The sequence below is a fragment of the Gastrolobium bilobum genome, unplaced genomic scaffold (genome assembly GCF_033153095.1).
Source record: "Gastrolobium bilobum isolate Gb01-03AN ecotype WA unplaced genomic scaffold, APGP_CSIRO_Gbil_v1 utg14285, whole genome shotgun sequence".
Classification (NCBI taxonomy): domain Eukaryota; kingdom Viridiplantae; phylum Streptophyta; class Magnoliopsida; order Fabales; family Fabaceae; genus Gastrolobium; species Gastrolobium bilobum.
Genome location: NW_026897131.1, coordinates 45,954 through 63,159, shown reverse-complemented (window position 1 = coordinate 63,159; position 17,206 = coordinate 45,954). Strand labels below are relative to the sequence as shown.

The window sequence follows — 17,206 nt, the reverse complement described above, 5'->3', positions numbered from 1 at the left end:
TCCAACTTCAAATATCTTATGCTATATATCATGTAACTCCCTAGAGCAACTGCTCTGATACCATAAATGTAACATCTTCGTCTCGAGCCGATTCAATTAACATACATATGATACAAACAGAAACAGCGAAAGACTTAACTTACGAAAATACGAGTTAACTTTTTCCTTTTCAAATTAGGCGTAAACGAAAATTGGACAGAGTAACCTCTGTAAATCGGACAACTGGGGATTTTCCAATCCCACTCCCAAGAGTTCCTGATAGACAGTTTAAACAATATATATCTCCAGAAGTACCAATCATGCAAATATACTCAGATACCCATCTATGGGCGCAGGCAAAACCTGGCTCCGTGCCACTAATCTAATAGCATGCAATCCAATACATAACATAACTGAATACTACATAGTCATATCATCATGCCTGAATACATAAATGTACATGTATCGAATATGAATACTATGCAACAATACATCTTTTCCAAAAATACATCTAGAACAAATAGTAGCCTCCGGTCACCCAGAACTCCACATCCTCATACTAGTACCTCTAGCCACGGTTAGTGTCCTTGTCTCATGAGTCTCTTCAATTAACTGTGTTCCTGAAATCATATCCCCAAACGGGGTTAGAGACGAATCTCTAGTAAACTCCAGGTTTATGGAAAACTCTCCATACCCTGGGCTCACTTCCTGCATGACAGTCAGATACATAATATACAAAACATCATATAAGCAATTATCATAACTGAACAAAGCATATATACATATCTTATAAAAAAACATACGCAGTCATTCCGGAGGGATGACCCCAAGCGAAAATCAACGCACGCAACAAATATCATTTACAAAAATCATCACAATACTCACATCAGAACAAAACATGTTATATCAGAGACGTATGCAATAGTTTCCAAGGGATGACCCCAAACGGAAATCAACGTACGTAACAAATATCATTTACAAAATCATCATACATATCCCATAAAACATGTCATATAATCAAATATCATAACTAAACAAAACATATACACATATCTTATCAGAAACGTACGCAGTTATTCCCAAGGGATGACTTCAAGCGGAAATCAACGTACGTGTTCCCAAGGGAGTACCCCAAGCGGAAACAAAAACATATCAGATATGTACACAGTCAATCTCTAGGGATGACCCCAACCAAAACATATCTTCACTGAGTAAAATATATATACAGATCTTATCAGAGGCGTACGCAGTCATTCCCAAGGGAGGACCCCAAGCGAAAATCAACGCATGTGTTCCCAAGGGAGGACCCCAAGCGGAACCAGAACATATCATAGGCGTACGTAGTCATTCCCAAGGGAGGACCCCAAGCGAAAATCAACGCACGTGTTCCCTAGGGAGGATCCCAAGCGGAACCAGAACATATCAGAGACGTACGCAGTCATTCCCAAGGAAGGACCCCAAGCGAAAATCAACGCACGTGTTCCCAAGGGAGGACCCCAAGCGGAACCATAACATATCAGAGACGTACGCAGTCATTCCCAAGGGAGGACCCCAAGCGAAAATCAACGCACGTGTTCCCAAGGGAGGACCCCAAGCGGAACCAGAACATATCAGAGACGTACACCGTCAATCTCAGGGGAACCCAAGAAGACATCAGTGTACCATAAAATCCATGGCCAAAGATCAATACAGAAATCATGTCAGAACAAGTCATATAACAAATGTGTTCACAGTCAATCCCAGGGGAGGACCCCAAGTGGGAATCAGTGTACGTGTTCCCAAGGGTGGACCCCAAGCGGAACTCAACAAAACATATCATATTAACACATATCAAAGTAAACACATCAGAACAAAACATATCATATTATCATATAGCTCTATAGGAATGCATCTATATCATACAACTTGACCACAGTCCGTACACTATGGCGGAACACAAAGTAGGAGCGAATCCCATAAACATAGAGCTTACCTCTCAAAGCTGTATAGATGGCCTACCCAACAACCGAGTTACCAAGCCTCCTCTGATGTAGGATCCTCAACAAGACTCTTAGGCGCACCTAGAATAGGGAATCCATACAAATATCAATAAAATGGTTCAAAACCAAGTAGTTAACCAGACACACCATTTATTGATTTCATCTTTTACTTATCAAATATTTCTTAACTATTCATACATACGGTACTGTTCATCTCTACGGTGCTATTCATGTATATGTCACTATTCACGTATACGGTACTATTCATATACGTCACTATTCAAAAATACGGTATCTCAATTTTTTCAAATACATTTTCACCGTTAAAATCTTCATCCGAACATTTTTCTCAACATGAGCCAAGCCTCAATCAAGCTCTAACATGCTCAATCAAACCAAACTTTCAAAATGAAAACTTAAATTCAATCTTCCTCAAAACTCAAAGAAAACCAGGATTTCTCAACATAAACTTACCTAGAATGAAGGGGAAGGCTTACTTCAAGCTTCCATGGCTTTAAGCTCCATCAAAATCCTCATTATCCATGAAATTCGAAATCTTAGATGAGGAAGATCTCTCTCTACAGTGAAACACACCCAAAAATATTGGTACCAATGGATTCCTCTCGAAATTTTTCACAAGTTTGGCTTTGGAACGAAGTGAATTGGAGGTCTCTAGCTCTCTCTACGAATTTTGGAAGGTTTTTATTCAAAACCTCCATTTCTCTCATTTTGCTCTCTGTCCGACGACGAAGAAGAATGGGAAAACAGTGACTCACTACTCACTTAAGTGAGTTTATTTTACTAGTGGGTATAATCTTATCTATCTATGTACCTCTATTTATTACCAAACTTCACCCAATAGACTAGAATATTTTTCTAGTCACTTTTCTATATTTACTTTCACTTTTTGGATAACTTTATTTACCCGTATTTTTACCACTTAACTGTCATTTTAACTCCTCTTTCACCAAAGGTGACTTTATTTCTTTTTCTTTATAATTATCCTTCAATATTAGATCTATAATAAATGTGAGGGTCATTATAACCCCCCCCCCCCCCCAATTTCGTGACACTATTCATCAAGAGGAGGAATTGGAGTTTTTGAGAAAACTTTGCTTGGAGGTTGTTCCTTAGACCTTGTACAAGTGATTAGAGGTAAGATATCTCTATTCCTATGGTTTGAATTTCATGATTTAAGTTTTGAAAAATATGAGCATGTTTTGGTGGGAAATTGTTACGTTTGAAATTTGAATTTGTGTTGGATTATTGATGTATATGAAGTGGTAATGTGAGATGAACATATAGATGAGTGTAAGTTGGAAAAAAATCCCATTGAAACCCTTCCTTTAGGTTTTGGCCATAGTATGCTCAAGTGGGGTTTGTTGTGCAAAAATTTGATTGTACACTTGTGAGGGTTTATAAGTATGTGAATGTTGTGAATTAAGTGGGAAATTGAAAGTATAAAGAGAAAATCCTTTGTGAACCCTTCCCTCTAGGTTCGGCCATTAGGGTTCTTTAGGGATTGAATGTGTTAAAAATTGTTTTGATCATGTATTGATGTTAAAATGTATTGTATTTGTGTGATTATGAGTTAAATTGACTTAACCAATGATGAGAAACATTTTGGTTCCCTATATGTGCTCCTCGGCCTTGTGAGGGAAAAGTAGGCATAAGTTATGTTTAAATTGTTGAATGGATACATAGATAACTTAGGGACCAAGTAAGAGTTATAGGAACCATTGGTTGTGTGAATTGAAGATATGAAAATCCTTAGCTCTCCTTAGACCATGGCTTCGACCTTTTAACGTTTTTGGGGCTAAGAAGTGTTGAAATTGTAAAAGGCATCTTGGAGGCATGGTTATGCCATTCTAAGACCCTATATAAGCATAAAACCATGTGGTTATTTGTGGAACAAGTAATCACCCTAAAATGGTCTAATATGTGAGTTTAGAAAATTATGGTCTTGACTTATGGGTTGGCATATAATTGATATAAGTTTTGAAGTAAAGAAAGTAAGCAATAAAGTGTATGTGTCTTGTATAATTACATGGCATTTTATCATTTTATTTAGTTTCGTTTTGAATTCTTTCTCTAGGTGTGTCTAGGGATTTCGAAATTTTGGATTCTTTTGGAGGAAGATAAGTGACTTGTGTGACAAGTAAGGATATTGTTAAAGCTTCAAGAGGTAAGCTCTATGTTTAAGGAGTTCTCTCTTACTTATGTGTTCCACCATGGTTAGTGGACTATCGTTGGATTTTATGATTGTCTTTGATGCTTAATATAGATGTATTCATATAGACTTAAATGATAATATAATGTGCTTTGCTCTAATGTGATTATTGTGATGGTTCTTGGCCAATGAATCTATGTGCAATGATTTTCACTTTGGGTCCTCACTTGAGAATGACTGTGTACACCTCTGTTTTATGTTGTGTTTCGCTTGGGGACCTCCTTTGGGAACATGTACGTTGATTTTTGCTTGGAGTCCTTATAATAACCCTCACTAGTAGTTGTGGATTTAATATTGAAGAATAATTAGAAGAAAAATAAATAAAGTCACCTTTGGTGAAAAATGAGTTAAAATGACAGTTAAGGGGTAAAAATGCGGGTAAATAAAGTTACCCAAAAAATGAAAGTAAATATGGAAATATTACCACAAAAATATTCTAGTCCATTAAGTAAAGTTTGGTAATGAATGGAGGTGTGTAGATAAATAAACTTTTACTTAGTTAAATTTTACTTAACCTATGTAAGTGAAAAAGTTTCAAAAAAATGTTACTATCCTCGTCTTCCACGGGCAGCGATCGACAGAGGAGAGGAGAAAATAAGAAAAAAATGGAGATTTTGATTTTAAATCTTCCGAAATTCATAACTTGAGCTAGAGATCTCCAGATCACTCCGTTCCAAAACTAAACTTGTGAGAAATTTCAAGAGGAATCCATTGGCACTAGTATTTCTAGGTGGGGTTCACTGTAGAGAGAGATCTTCTTCCTCTAAGATTTCGGATTTCATGGAAAATGGAGATTTTGATGGAGCTTGAAGTCATGGGAGCTTGAAATAAGCTTTCGCCTTCGTTCTAGGTAAGTTTATATTAAGAAATCCTAGTTTTCTTTGAGTTTTGAGGAAGATTGAATTTAGTTTTCCATTTTGAAAGTTTGGTTTGAATGAGCATGTTCGAGTTTGATTGAGGCTTAGCTCATGTTGAGAAAAATGTTTAAATGAAGATTTTAACGGTGAAAATGTATTCGAAAAAATTAAATACACCGTATTTTTGAATAGTGTCGTATACATGAATAGTGACGTATACGTGAATAATACTATAGAGATGAACAGTACCATACATATGAATTGATGATGGATAATGATGTAAATGCGTTTATTGGTTATAGTGTGAGACTAAGTGGACTTGTGGAGCAAGAGCATGGACATTGCATTGAGCAAGGCTCTTGATTCTTGAGATTGAGGTAAGTATCAAACAATGATTTGATGTGAAACTTATATGAAATAGATATATGTTTAATTGTGATAAATTCACCATGAATAGGTGTATTCACCATGGATATATGTTTATTTTTTCCTCTTTATTATCTTGAATTAACAACTTTGTTTAACGAGTGAAGCAAGTAAATAGCTAGGACCTCAAACAGCAACATTACATCAGCTACAGAAAATGTTTTAAAATGTATAAATTAATACAAAAGCTCCGTCAATTCAAATTATGGAGTAGAAATGTGATTTTTTTTAAATGTACAATAATTAAATATTAATTTCTCTTTTACAGCTATCTCTGTACTGTTATGATACCATTAAATAGATTTTTCAATCTGAAACGTATTGTGCTTGGTTCTGGAACCAGATTCTCTAAAAGATTGTGTCTGCCATGAGGATGTAGTATCCGAATCTTCAGTGCTTCCCTGTGGAGTCAAGTTTGGTTTACCTGACCCCAGATTTGGGAAGGGAAATGGAGGTGGAGAAATATCTATTTCACCCTCTAACATCTTCACCACAGTACTCATAAGAGGTCTATCATCTGGTGAATACTGAACACACCACAGAGCAACCATTAACATTCTCTCAGCTTTCTCTTTGTCTTTCTCTTCAATTCCACAAAGAGAAAGCATTACAGCTAATTCATTAGTCTCAAACATATCCCATGTCCATTTTGGGAACCATTGCTGTGATTCAGTGAAGCTAGAATCAAAATGCCTTCTTCTCCCTACAATTTCAAAGAGAAGAATACCAAAACTATAAACATCACACTTGTAAGTCACTGGACAAGGCTTCCACATTTCTGGTGCAGCATATCCCCTGGTTCCTCTAAAGTGTGTATTCACTACATTGTTACTTTCTCTGCTGCAAAGCTTTGCCAAGCCAAAATCTGCTACCTTTGGCTCTAACTTCATGTCAAGAAGAACATTTTCTGGTTTAATATCATAATGAATTATTCTTTGTTGGCATTCCTCATGTAAATAAGCAATTCCTTTAGCTGTTCCAATTGCAATCTCATGAAGCTTCCCCAACTCAGTGTCATGGTTCTGGCTGCCAAACAAGTATTTGTCCAGAGACCCATTTTCCACACACTCATAAACAAGAGCTCTCTTGTCATGGTGGAAGCAGAAGCCATAAAGTCTTACTAGATTGATATGGTAAGTTCTTCCAATGGTGCCAACTTCTGCTTTGAATTGCTCTTCCATTCCCATATCCAAACTGTTGATAACCTTTACTGCCACATGCTCTCCATTTGACAATTCCCCTTTGTAGACAACCCCAAAAGCACCAGAACCCAATATGATTGAATAGTTCCATGTAATGTCATCAAGTTGCTCAGGTAAGAATCTTATGGGTTTCTCTCTATTGATGTTGCTTAGGAATTTTTCCATAGTTGCAAATTCAGCTTTTGAATCTGGTGGTATTACTACTTGGATTTTGCTGCTTGAAGGAAATGACTCAGAATCTTTATGATCCTTCTCTGTGGTTGAAAGCTGGGAGTAAGCTGGAATTGCTGTTCCTGCCTTCTTCAAGCAATCAATAATGGCATATACTATTGCTACAGTTGCTATCATTCCCACCACTCCAAGAACTGAAAATCAAAATACAACATAAATTATGGTAGAATATAATGAGAATATAACACATGTTTCTCTTGAAGCTATTCAATTTCAGTTTTACCAGCACTTAGCTATTGCATTTAAGTGATAACCATTTCTGCTTTCAAGCAATATTTTTGTATACCTCAGATCCTAAACTAATCAATATTGTAAACAGAAGAAAAGAGAGATTCATAACAAAGAAACCAATAATTGCTATACCTTTGTTTTACAATGAAATGGAAATATGAAAATAGATATATCACAAGCATGCATGGACACAAAAGTATTAGCTATGTGCTTACCAATAGACGTTACTAGTGCCCATTTCATAGTGGAATTAGCACTTTCAGAAAATTTGTCAAAAGTGCTTTGCGCCTGTGTCTGAAAATCATCATGTGAACTGTAGAATGAAGGTGGAGAAAACCGAAAACTCATGTTATTTCTCTAAGCTTGTGTAGGAAAGCAAAGTATGAAGAGTTAATGGTGGAATTTGGATTTGCAAAAGACTCAAATAGGAAAGTAAGGTATATACGTGCATTGATGTATGTGGGTATGAAAGAAGAACTAGGCTTTGACTTTGACTAAAGCAAGTTTCATTGTATCTGACTAAGTCTAATATAAGACCTTTCTAAGTAACACCACCTGTTTGTTTGTTCCGTGCCACTTATTGCAAGCTATTGACTATCATGTGCCACAAAACGCGTTTTTGCTTATTTACGGGGAAATTTCACATAAAATTATTATCTTGTCTCTGGGAAATCAATCAGAAGATTCAAAATTCAAATTGTAAATAACGCGACTAAAAATGTATAAATGTACGTTTTTATCGAAATTATACGTGTCAGAATATAAGTAAAAATATTTTTTAATAAAAGCGTGTAAGAATGTCACTTAAAAACATAAAAATGGTAAAAATGTAAATTTTTATATTTTTACTTAAATCCAAAAATGAACCGGATCAATTTTTAATCCTAACTCAATTTAATTTTAAAACAAAAAAATTCATATTCCCCCAAATCAGACTGTGCAGCCTTCTTCCACTTCGATTGTCTTCTTCTCTAAGCTATTTAACTCGAATCAATTTTTTTTGTGTTTTTAAATTTATATCTTTTTTTTTTTTTGGTAAACATATGATTTATATCTTTTAAATATAAAATCATTAATTGAATTTTGAGTATTGACTTATAATTAACAACTTATAATTATGTCTTATATATATATATATATATATATATATATATATATATATATATATATTTAAGGGGAAAAATAAAAAATAAAATTCTATGGTTTTCTCACAATCACTTGCCTCGTGTTATTTTTTCTTATCATTTATTTTCCTAAAGTTGTTTTGTTTTGGTCTTAGAATGATACAGTGGATGGTAATCTTTTGACTTTTGAGTGCCGATACAATATAGTCGCTTATCCAATTAACTAAAAAATTGCCAAAATAATAATAATCAAGAGAAAGAGAGAGAGCAAATTCACTTGTGGCTTAAAATGAAATATTAATATTACACAGCCCCATGCACCATGGATGACAATTAATGCAGTATTTGTTTGAATCATGAGGATAAAGGTTGTTATAGGATATATAAATGAGATGTGTCTACGGAGAAAGCAGCCGCAGATGGTAGTATATCACTGTGCAAGAACAAACTACAATGAGTCAAGGGGATGCTTGTTTGAAGGGACTAAGCCCAGTTTGTTTAGCCTAGCTTGAGCCGCATAATATGGCTCTTTGATCAGTTTGGGACTTTTCCCATTTAAATTTACGAATTTAATATCTGGATTGGACAAATTACCAGTTGGGATCTTTAAGTGCTGTAGGGGGGACCCAGCGACTCTGAATGACGTCCACAGTCCCCTGCGACACTCATGTAATGTTTTTTTTTTCCAAACACAATGTCACCCCCACCCCATCGGCACTATTTTTTTTTTTGGTTACCTAAGTGACGTCCAAACCCCCCCCCCCCCCCCCAACGGCACTCATCAAATACTTGTAACTTTCTCTCTCTCTCTCTCTCTCTCTCTCTCTCTCTAAAAGAATGAAAAGGATCTCTTCTTGCTACCTTTTGCTCACACTTTGTTGTTTTTCATCTTTTGTCAGACACCACCAATTCTATTCTAAGCATCAGCTTTCTGCACTTGATCTGGCTACTACCTTTTGTTTTCCTCTTTTCCATGTTACTAGATTACCTTTCACAAAGGTAAAGCATCTTGAAGTGAATTGTCTAGTGATTTTATCTCCAGCCGAATCTGAATATGTGTAGTTTTTAACCCCAAAAGTACTATTCTTTGAGAACAAAAGGCATTTTCCGGGTGATCCTTTTAGGTACCTCAAGATGCGATACACATCATTCATGTGTTCTTCACTTGGAGCATGCATAAATCGGCTCACAACACTTACTGCATAGGAAATATCTGGTCTGGTATGTGATAGATAAATTAGTCTTCCTATTAGTCTCTGATATCTACCAATATCTTCTTTAACTTGATCGGGATAGATGCCAAGCATGTGGTTCATTTCTATTGGAGTTTCAACTGGTTTGCGAGCTAACATCCTTGTTTCTGTAAGGAGATCCAATATGTATCTCCTTTGTGACAGAAAAATACCTTGACTTAATCTAGCAATTTCAATTATGAGGAAGTGTTTTAATTGTCCTAGATCCTTCATCTCAAATTCAGTTGCCAAATATTCTTCCAACAATTTCATTTGACACAAATCATCACCGGTCATAACCATATCATCAACATAAACTATCAACTTAGTTAATGAACAAAGTATGGTCTGCATTGCTCTACTTGTATCCAAATTTCTTCATTGCTAAGGAAAACTTGCCAAATCATGCTCTAGGTGATTACTTAAGTCTATATAATGCCTTTTTCAACTTGAACACTACATTTCCTTTCAAGGAGGTTCCCTTCACACCTAGTGAAATTTCCATATATACTTTCTCTTCTAGATCACTATTCAAAAATACATTTTTTACATCAAATTATTTTAGATACTCTTCCTTGTTGACTGCTAAAGACATCAGAATGCAAATCGTGTTGAGATTGGCAACTGGTGTGAAGGTTTCTTGATAATCAACTCCAAATTTTTGTATGTAACCTTTGGCAACTAATCTGGCTTTATACCTGTCAAGGCTTCCATCTGTTTTAAGTTTCACAACAAATACCCATTTGCACTCAGTCATCATCTTTCCTCTACGTAAAGGTACCAAGTCCCATGTTGAGTTTTTCTGTAATGCCTCCATCTCCATATTCATGGCCTCCTTCCTTTTTGGATCCACTAATGCATCCTGCAAATTGATAGAAATAGATATACTAGATAATTTATTAACATATAGACCATATGATTTTGACAACCTATGGGTGTATACATAGATGCTAATAGGATATTTGGCATTTGCCTTCAGGTCGGGCTCATATAATTGTTTTGATGTATCTTTTGTGTCTCTTTGGGATTTTTGTATTTGTGTGTCATCTGATGTCCAATCCCTTTATTGGCTAAGAATTGAACAAACAAGCCATTCATATACTCCATGCCATTGTTAGATTGTAGAATTTGAATTTGACTCTTGTATTGTGTGTGTGCACCATATTATAAATTTTTTGAAAAGCCAAGAAAACATCCCATTTCTTGTGTAACAAAGTCAGCCAAGTCATACGAGTACATTCATCAATGAAAGAGACATAAGCCTTAGAAAAAGAAGGAACTTTAGCAGGGCCCCATACATCAAATGAACAACTTGTAAAAGAACAGAACTTTTATTAATGTTTGTAAAATAAGGAATCATATGGCTCGTAGTCAATTCACAAGTGTTGCACTCAAAGGCAACATTATTAAAAGTAGAAAACAACCTAGGAAACAATTTTTTAATATATCCAAAAGAAAAGTGTCCTAGACTACGATGCCAAATCCAAATTAAATCCCTATCCTTATCTGGAATGGTTGTAGCACATGCACGAGCCAATGAGTGTGAACCCACATCAGTCATGTCCAGAAAATAAAGCTGACCACATTTAATACCATAAACAAGTATCATACATAGTATGAAGGACAAAACGTTACGGTACAGTTAAGGGTAAAAGTAAGTTAACTCACTGAAAGTAAATTATATTCCAGAGAGGGAACAACCAACACATAATGAAGTGACAAAGAAGTAAATGTAAGGAACCTTGACAATGATAATAGAGGTACCCCATTAGTAGTAGAGATAACAAATTGGGAGGACTTTTCAAAATTGGACAACAAAGAAGAGTCTCTAACCATATGGTCTGAAGCACCTGTATCAATAATCTATATATTATTTCTCGACAATGCAAAGAGTACAAGAGGCTTACCTAATATACCTTTGTGAGAAACATTGGTTGTGGGAATAGGGACATTACCGTCAGAAGCAGTGGTCATAGCCTTGACAGGGATATTTTTTCTGGGCTTCTTCATGAAATCTCACCACTTAAGATAACCAATTACCTCATAGCAATGTTGCTTAGAATGACTAGATTCACCCTAGTAAGAGCACACAAATAAGGAGAATCGGCCAAAGGACTAGTCTTTGCGAGGCTTCCCAGAGTTGGAAGGTTGCCACACACGAGATTGATGAGCCACCAAGGCTGAGCTTTTAGCAAAGACTTTGGGGATTCCCATAGTTTGCCGTTGTTGATACTCACGACGAACATAAGAATACGAACTTTCAAGATCCAACTTCGGATCTTTTCAAAGGATTTCACCTTAGACCTGATCATATTCATGGTCCAAGTCACTGAGGAAGATATGAACCTGCAACCTGGCTATGGCAGAGTGCATGGAGACAATACAGGTAACAGTATCGGCTTGAGAAGAAAGGCGATGATCAATCTCTTGAAAGATTGAGATGAGTTCATTGTAATATGTTGAAACTTGAAAGTGGACAACCAAGTAGCTTAATGGAGAATGATAGTTGATTTAGTTCGAACATGCAGGTCTCGTCAGAGCCATCGTCGAATGTCTTCATCGCAGCCTCCCAAATCTCTTGGGCAGTCTCAAGTCGAAGGAATTGATGAATGATGGCAGGGCTTATCGAATCAATGATCCAACTCTTCACTCGCTTGTTCTCAATAATCCAAACATCATAGGACAGGTTATCAGGTTTAGGCTTTTTCAGAGCACCAGTGAGATAACCGAATTTGTTTCTAGCCTCAATTCGTATATCCATAAGTTAGGACCAAAGGGGATAATTTGAGTTATCAAGGACAATTGATACAGGAAAAGAAGAATTATCTTGGAGGGGTGATTTCGGGGTCGGTGATTTGATTTTCCATGAGAAAAAAGGAGGAGAATGATAAAGGGAAATTAGGGATTTCGAATGATAAGAAAAAATTGGGGCGGGTAAAGGCAGAATGAAAACACTGTAGAAACGGGTACGGGTGGGTTGTTTTATTCAAGGGGAAATGGTGGGAAAATACGATATGGCACTTTTATGGATCAGAAAGCAGCATTGGTGCCAGGTCAAATGAAGAGATCTGCAGAATATATTTTTCTCATATGAAATAATCATTCTCAACTAAGGTTTATATACACATAATTCAATTTTCAACTAACACTAAATTCACAAACATCACAGGTGCACGCTCACCGGACGGCCACGCCAGAAAAATTTCAGCCGGAAAATCCCCTCCACGCGCTCACACGCGCCACCTCTTTCCCGGCGAGTGAAGCCCACGCGCAGCCCCTTTTCTGTGGCGCGTGGAGGCGCGTGCGACGGTTGTTTTTGACTGGACCACTGCCATTCTTCTTGTCTCCTTGTTCTCTGTCTGGATCTGTGATTATTTCAGTGATCGGACTTCATTTGATATCTGTTTGGTCGATTTTATCGCTGGTTGTTAACTTTTTTATTGAAGAATGGCCGAGAATGACAGTTCTTTGATCTTATATGGTAAGAGCACACGTTCTATATCTCTTCTTACTTCTTGCACTGATTTTAAAACCTCATGAATTTTGGATTCTGGTGCACCTGATCATATGGCTTGTCGTACTGAGTTGTTTTGTTCTTATCATCCTACTGTTGGTAGTCATACTATATCCATAGCTGAGGGATCCCATAAATCAGTTATTGGTTCTGGTAACATTCAAATTCAACCTTCCTTGTTTCTTAAAAATGTTCTTTATATTCCTCAGCTTTCTACTAATCTTATCTCCACTCAAAGACTTACAACTGATTTGAATTATTCTATCACATTTTTTCCTTCTCGTTGTGTTATTCAGGATCTTACCACGAAGAAGACAATTGGAGTTGCTAATGAACAGGATGGGTTGTATCATCTCTTTCCAGACCATGCTAGCAAAAATCAGTTATTAATGACACGTCATCCTTCTACTGCAGAGTCTATGATTTGGCTCCATCACAAGCGTCTGGGGCATCCACCATTTAGTCTTTTGAAGTCTATGTTCCCTTCTATGTTTCTCAATAAGTTGGTTGAGACCTTTCATTGTAATGTTTGTGAATTTGCAAAACACCATAGAGTGTCATTTCCTTCTAGCACTATTAAAAGCAGGGAACCTTTTTCTCTTATCCATTCTGATGTTTGGGGCTCTTCTAAAGTGCACAGTGTTTCAGGTGCAAGGTGGTTTGTTTCTTTTATTGATGATTGTACTCGGGTAACATGGATATACTTGATGAAAGACAAGTCTAAAGTACCAGAGATATTTATTCGGTTTCATCATATGGTTGAGACTTAGTTTGGTAAGGGTATTAAGACTAAGCTCTGATACCATGTAAAGAACCTTGGGATACACCACCCCCAAAAGCTAGCTCAAGAGGTAGGAGTGCCCAAGGCCTTATAATCCACATTAGTTGCACATACAACCAATGCGGGACTATATATCTCAACCACTTGAAAAAGGGTATTCTAATATATTATAGAAAATTGTAAATTATATGTACAAAAGGGTTCTCTATTTATAGAGAATACACGACCTAGAATACTTGACCTAATAGGCTAAGCCCAATACAACAAATAATAAATAAATAAATAATAATATTTACAACACTCCCCCTCAAGCTGAGGAATAGATATTTATCATTCTCAGCTTGCTAGTAAGTTCTTGAAATCTGTCTGAAGGGAGCCCATTTGTCAATAGATCAGCTAATTGACGCCCAGTGAGAATGTATGGAGTGGTAATCAACCCGCTATCAAGTTTCTCTTTGATGAAATGGCGGTCGAGCTCAATATGTTTAGTCCGATCATGTTGAACTGGATTATGAGCTATACAAATAGCAGACTTATTATCACATAGTAGCTTCATAGGTCCCTCACATTTTATTTTGAGATCATCAAGTACAATTTTCAGCCACAGTAACTCACAAATGCCTTGAGCCATAGCTCGAAATTCAGCTTCTGCACTTGATCTGGCAACCACATCTTGTTTCTTACTTCTCCATGTCACCAAGTTACCGCAAAGAAACATGCAATAACCAGTGGTAGAACGACGGTCAGTCACGGATCCAACATAATCAGCATCTGTGTAGACTTCTAAAGATAGATTGCCATCACGTCGGAATAACAATCCTTTACCAGGAGTACCTTTAAGATACTGAAGAATTCTCTCTACTGCCTGCATGTGTTTTTCCTTTGGATCGTGCATAAACTGACTGACAACACTAACAGCATAAGCTAGGTCTGGTCTAGTATGGGCCAGATATATCAATTTCTCAACTAGCCGTTGAAATTGTCCTTTATCAACTGGAGGACTCTCTTCTTCATACCCCATCTTGTGATTCTGCTCAATAGGAGTATTAGAGAGTTTACACCCGAGCTTTCCTGCTTCTTTGAGAAGATCAAGAACATATTTCTTCTGGCTGATAAAAATTTCTTTGCTTGAATGAGCTACTTCTATCCCTAGAAAATATTTCAGTTTCCCAAGGTCTTTGACTTCAAACTCAGAGGCAAGCCGTGTTTGCAGAATTTGTCTCTCCACAAAATCATCACCTGTGATAATAATATCATCAACATATACAAGGAGCACAGTAAGCTTCCCATTTTGGGAGTGCTTGAAGAAAAGAGTGTGATCTCCTTGACTCTGTCTGTATCCTAAGGTCATCATAACCTTAGTAAACCTTCCAAACCAAGCACGAGGTGACTGCTTCAATCCATACAAGGCCTTTTTTAATCTACAAACTTTATTTTCCCCTTTCACAGAATCAAAACCAGGCGGGATTTCCATGTAGACTTCTTCTTCTAACTCACCATTGAGGAAAGCATTTTTCACATCAAATTGATTTATATCCCAATTGTAATGGGCAGCAAGGGATAACAAGATTCTCACTGTATTCATCTTTGCAACTGGAGCAAAGGTTTCTTCATAATCAATGTCATAGGTTTGAGTGTAACCTTTGGCCACTGATCGAGCCTTGTATCTCTCAAGAGTGCCATCAGAATTATATTTCAGGGCATAAACTCATATGCACCCTACTGCTTTCTTTTCGTTGGGTCTATCAATAACCTCCCATGTTTTATTTTTCTCCAACGCATTCATCTCCTCTTGCATGGCTTGAGCCCAATTCCCATCTTTCAAGGCTTCATGTACTGATTTTGGGATTGCAATATAATCTAGTGCTGAAACAAAACTTTTGTGCTGCACAGAAAGATTAACAGAGGAAACAAAGTGGGAGATAGGGTATTGAGTACAAGAAGGACATGAGGAACAAGTTTTCTTGTGACAAGATCTTTTTCCTTTTCTAAGAGCAATAGGTAAGTCATCAGAAGCAGAAGCAATGGGTAAGTCATTAGAGATATTAGAAGAAATAGACAAATCATGAGAGGAAATAATATTAGAATCAGAAACAGGAGATTCAGGAGACTCAGAAGAAATAGAAGATTCAGGACTTACCAGTGGTTCAGACGATTGAGGTTGCTGGTGAGACAGTATGGGTTGTATCTCAGGTGTATTGGAAGGTTCTGACACACCAGGAGCAGACACACTAGGAAGAGAGAAGATTGATCCAGACTCAAAGAAGGAAGAGGACGAGTCTTCTGAAGAACTGTTCTCCCCCTGACGATGAAGACCCAGGAAATAAGATTCAGATTCTTGAAAGGTGACATCCATAGAAACAAAAAAATTTCGACTTGGTGGATGATAACACTTGTACCCTTTTTTATAAGGGGTATAACCAAGGAAGACACACTTAAGAGCCCTAGGATCCAACTTACTCCGATGTTGTTTATGAACATGGACAAAGGCAACACATCCAAACACTCTTGGTGGAAGGCTCTGCAATATGGGAACAGAAGGAAAGAAGGAAGTCATAGAATGAATAGGACCGATATTGTTAAGGATCCGTGAAGGTAAACGGTTGATCAAAAAAATTGCAGCTAACACTGCTTCTCCCCAATAAGAACTAGGAACAGATGTCTGGAAAAGTAGAGCTTTAGCAACTTCAAGGAGATGACGATTTTTCCTTTCAGCAACCCCGTTTTGTTGAGGGGTATCAACACATGTGAGCTCATGAATCATACCTCTGTCTGAAATGAATTGTGACAGGCATTGATTGACGTACTCAGTACCATTATCAGATCTTAGTCTTTTAATACCCTTACCAAACTGAGTCTCAACCATGTGATGAAACCGAATAAATATCTCTGGTACTTCAGACTTGTCTTTCATCAAGTATATCCATGTTACCCGAGTACAATCATCAATAAAAGAAACAAACCACCTTGCACCTGAAACACTGTGCACTTTAGAAGGGCCCCAAACATCAGAATGGATAAGAGAAAAAGGTTCCCTGCTTTTAATAGTGCTAGAAGGAAATGACACTTTATGGTGTTTTGAAAATTCACAAACATCACAATGAAAGGTCTCAATCGACTTATTGAGAAACAGAGAAGGGAACATAGACTTCAAAAGACTAAATGGTGGATGCCCCAGACGCTTGTGATGGAGCCAAATCTTAGACTCTGCAGTAGAAGGATGACGTGTCATTAATAACTGATTTTTGCTAGCATGGTCTGGAAGGAGATGATACAACCCATCCTGTTCATTAGCAACTCCAATTGTCTTCTTTGTGGTAAGATCCTGAATAACACAACGAGAAGGAAAAAATGTGATAGAACAATTCAAATCAGTTGTAAGTCTTTGAGTGGAGATAAGATTAGTAGAAAGCTGAGGAA

General features: G+C 37.0%; 1 protein-coding gene across 1 annotated transcript; it reads right to left on the bottom strand.

The window, feature by feature from the left end:
- Positions 1-5,693: 5,693 nt before the first annotated feature.
- LOC133304406 (PR5-like receptor kinase) lies at positions 5,694-7,483 on the bottom strand. Its single transcript, XM_061504445.1, has 2 exons — positions 7,351-7,483; positions 5,694-7,038 (listed from the first exon to the last, which is right to left on the bottom strand). The coding sequence occupies exons 1-2, from the start codon at positions 7,481-7,483 to the stop codon at positions 5,765-5,767; spliced, it is 1,407 nt and encodes a 468-aa protein (XP_061360429.1). The 3' UTR covers positions 5,694-5,764.
- Positions 7,484-17,206: the final 9,723 nt, after the last annotated feature.

What these genes read in the sequence shown, in the direction of transcription:
- LOC133304406 (XM_061504445.1), bottom strand. Translation starts at nt 7,483, where the DNA reads ATGAGTTTTCGGTTTTCTCCACCTTCATTCTACAGTTCACATGATGAT. An exon ending in GGCACTAGTAACGTCTATTG is followed by an intron (nt 7,039 to 7,350) that starts GTAAGCACATAG and finishes TTTGATTTTCAG; the next exon opens with TTCTTGGAGTGGTGGGAATG.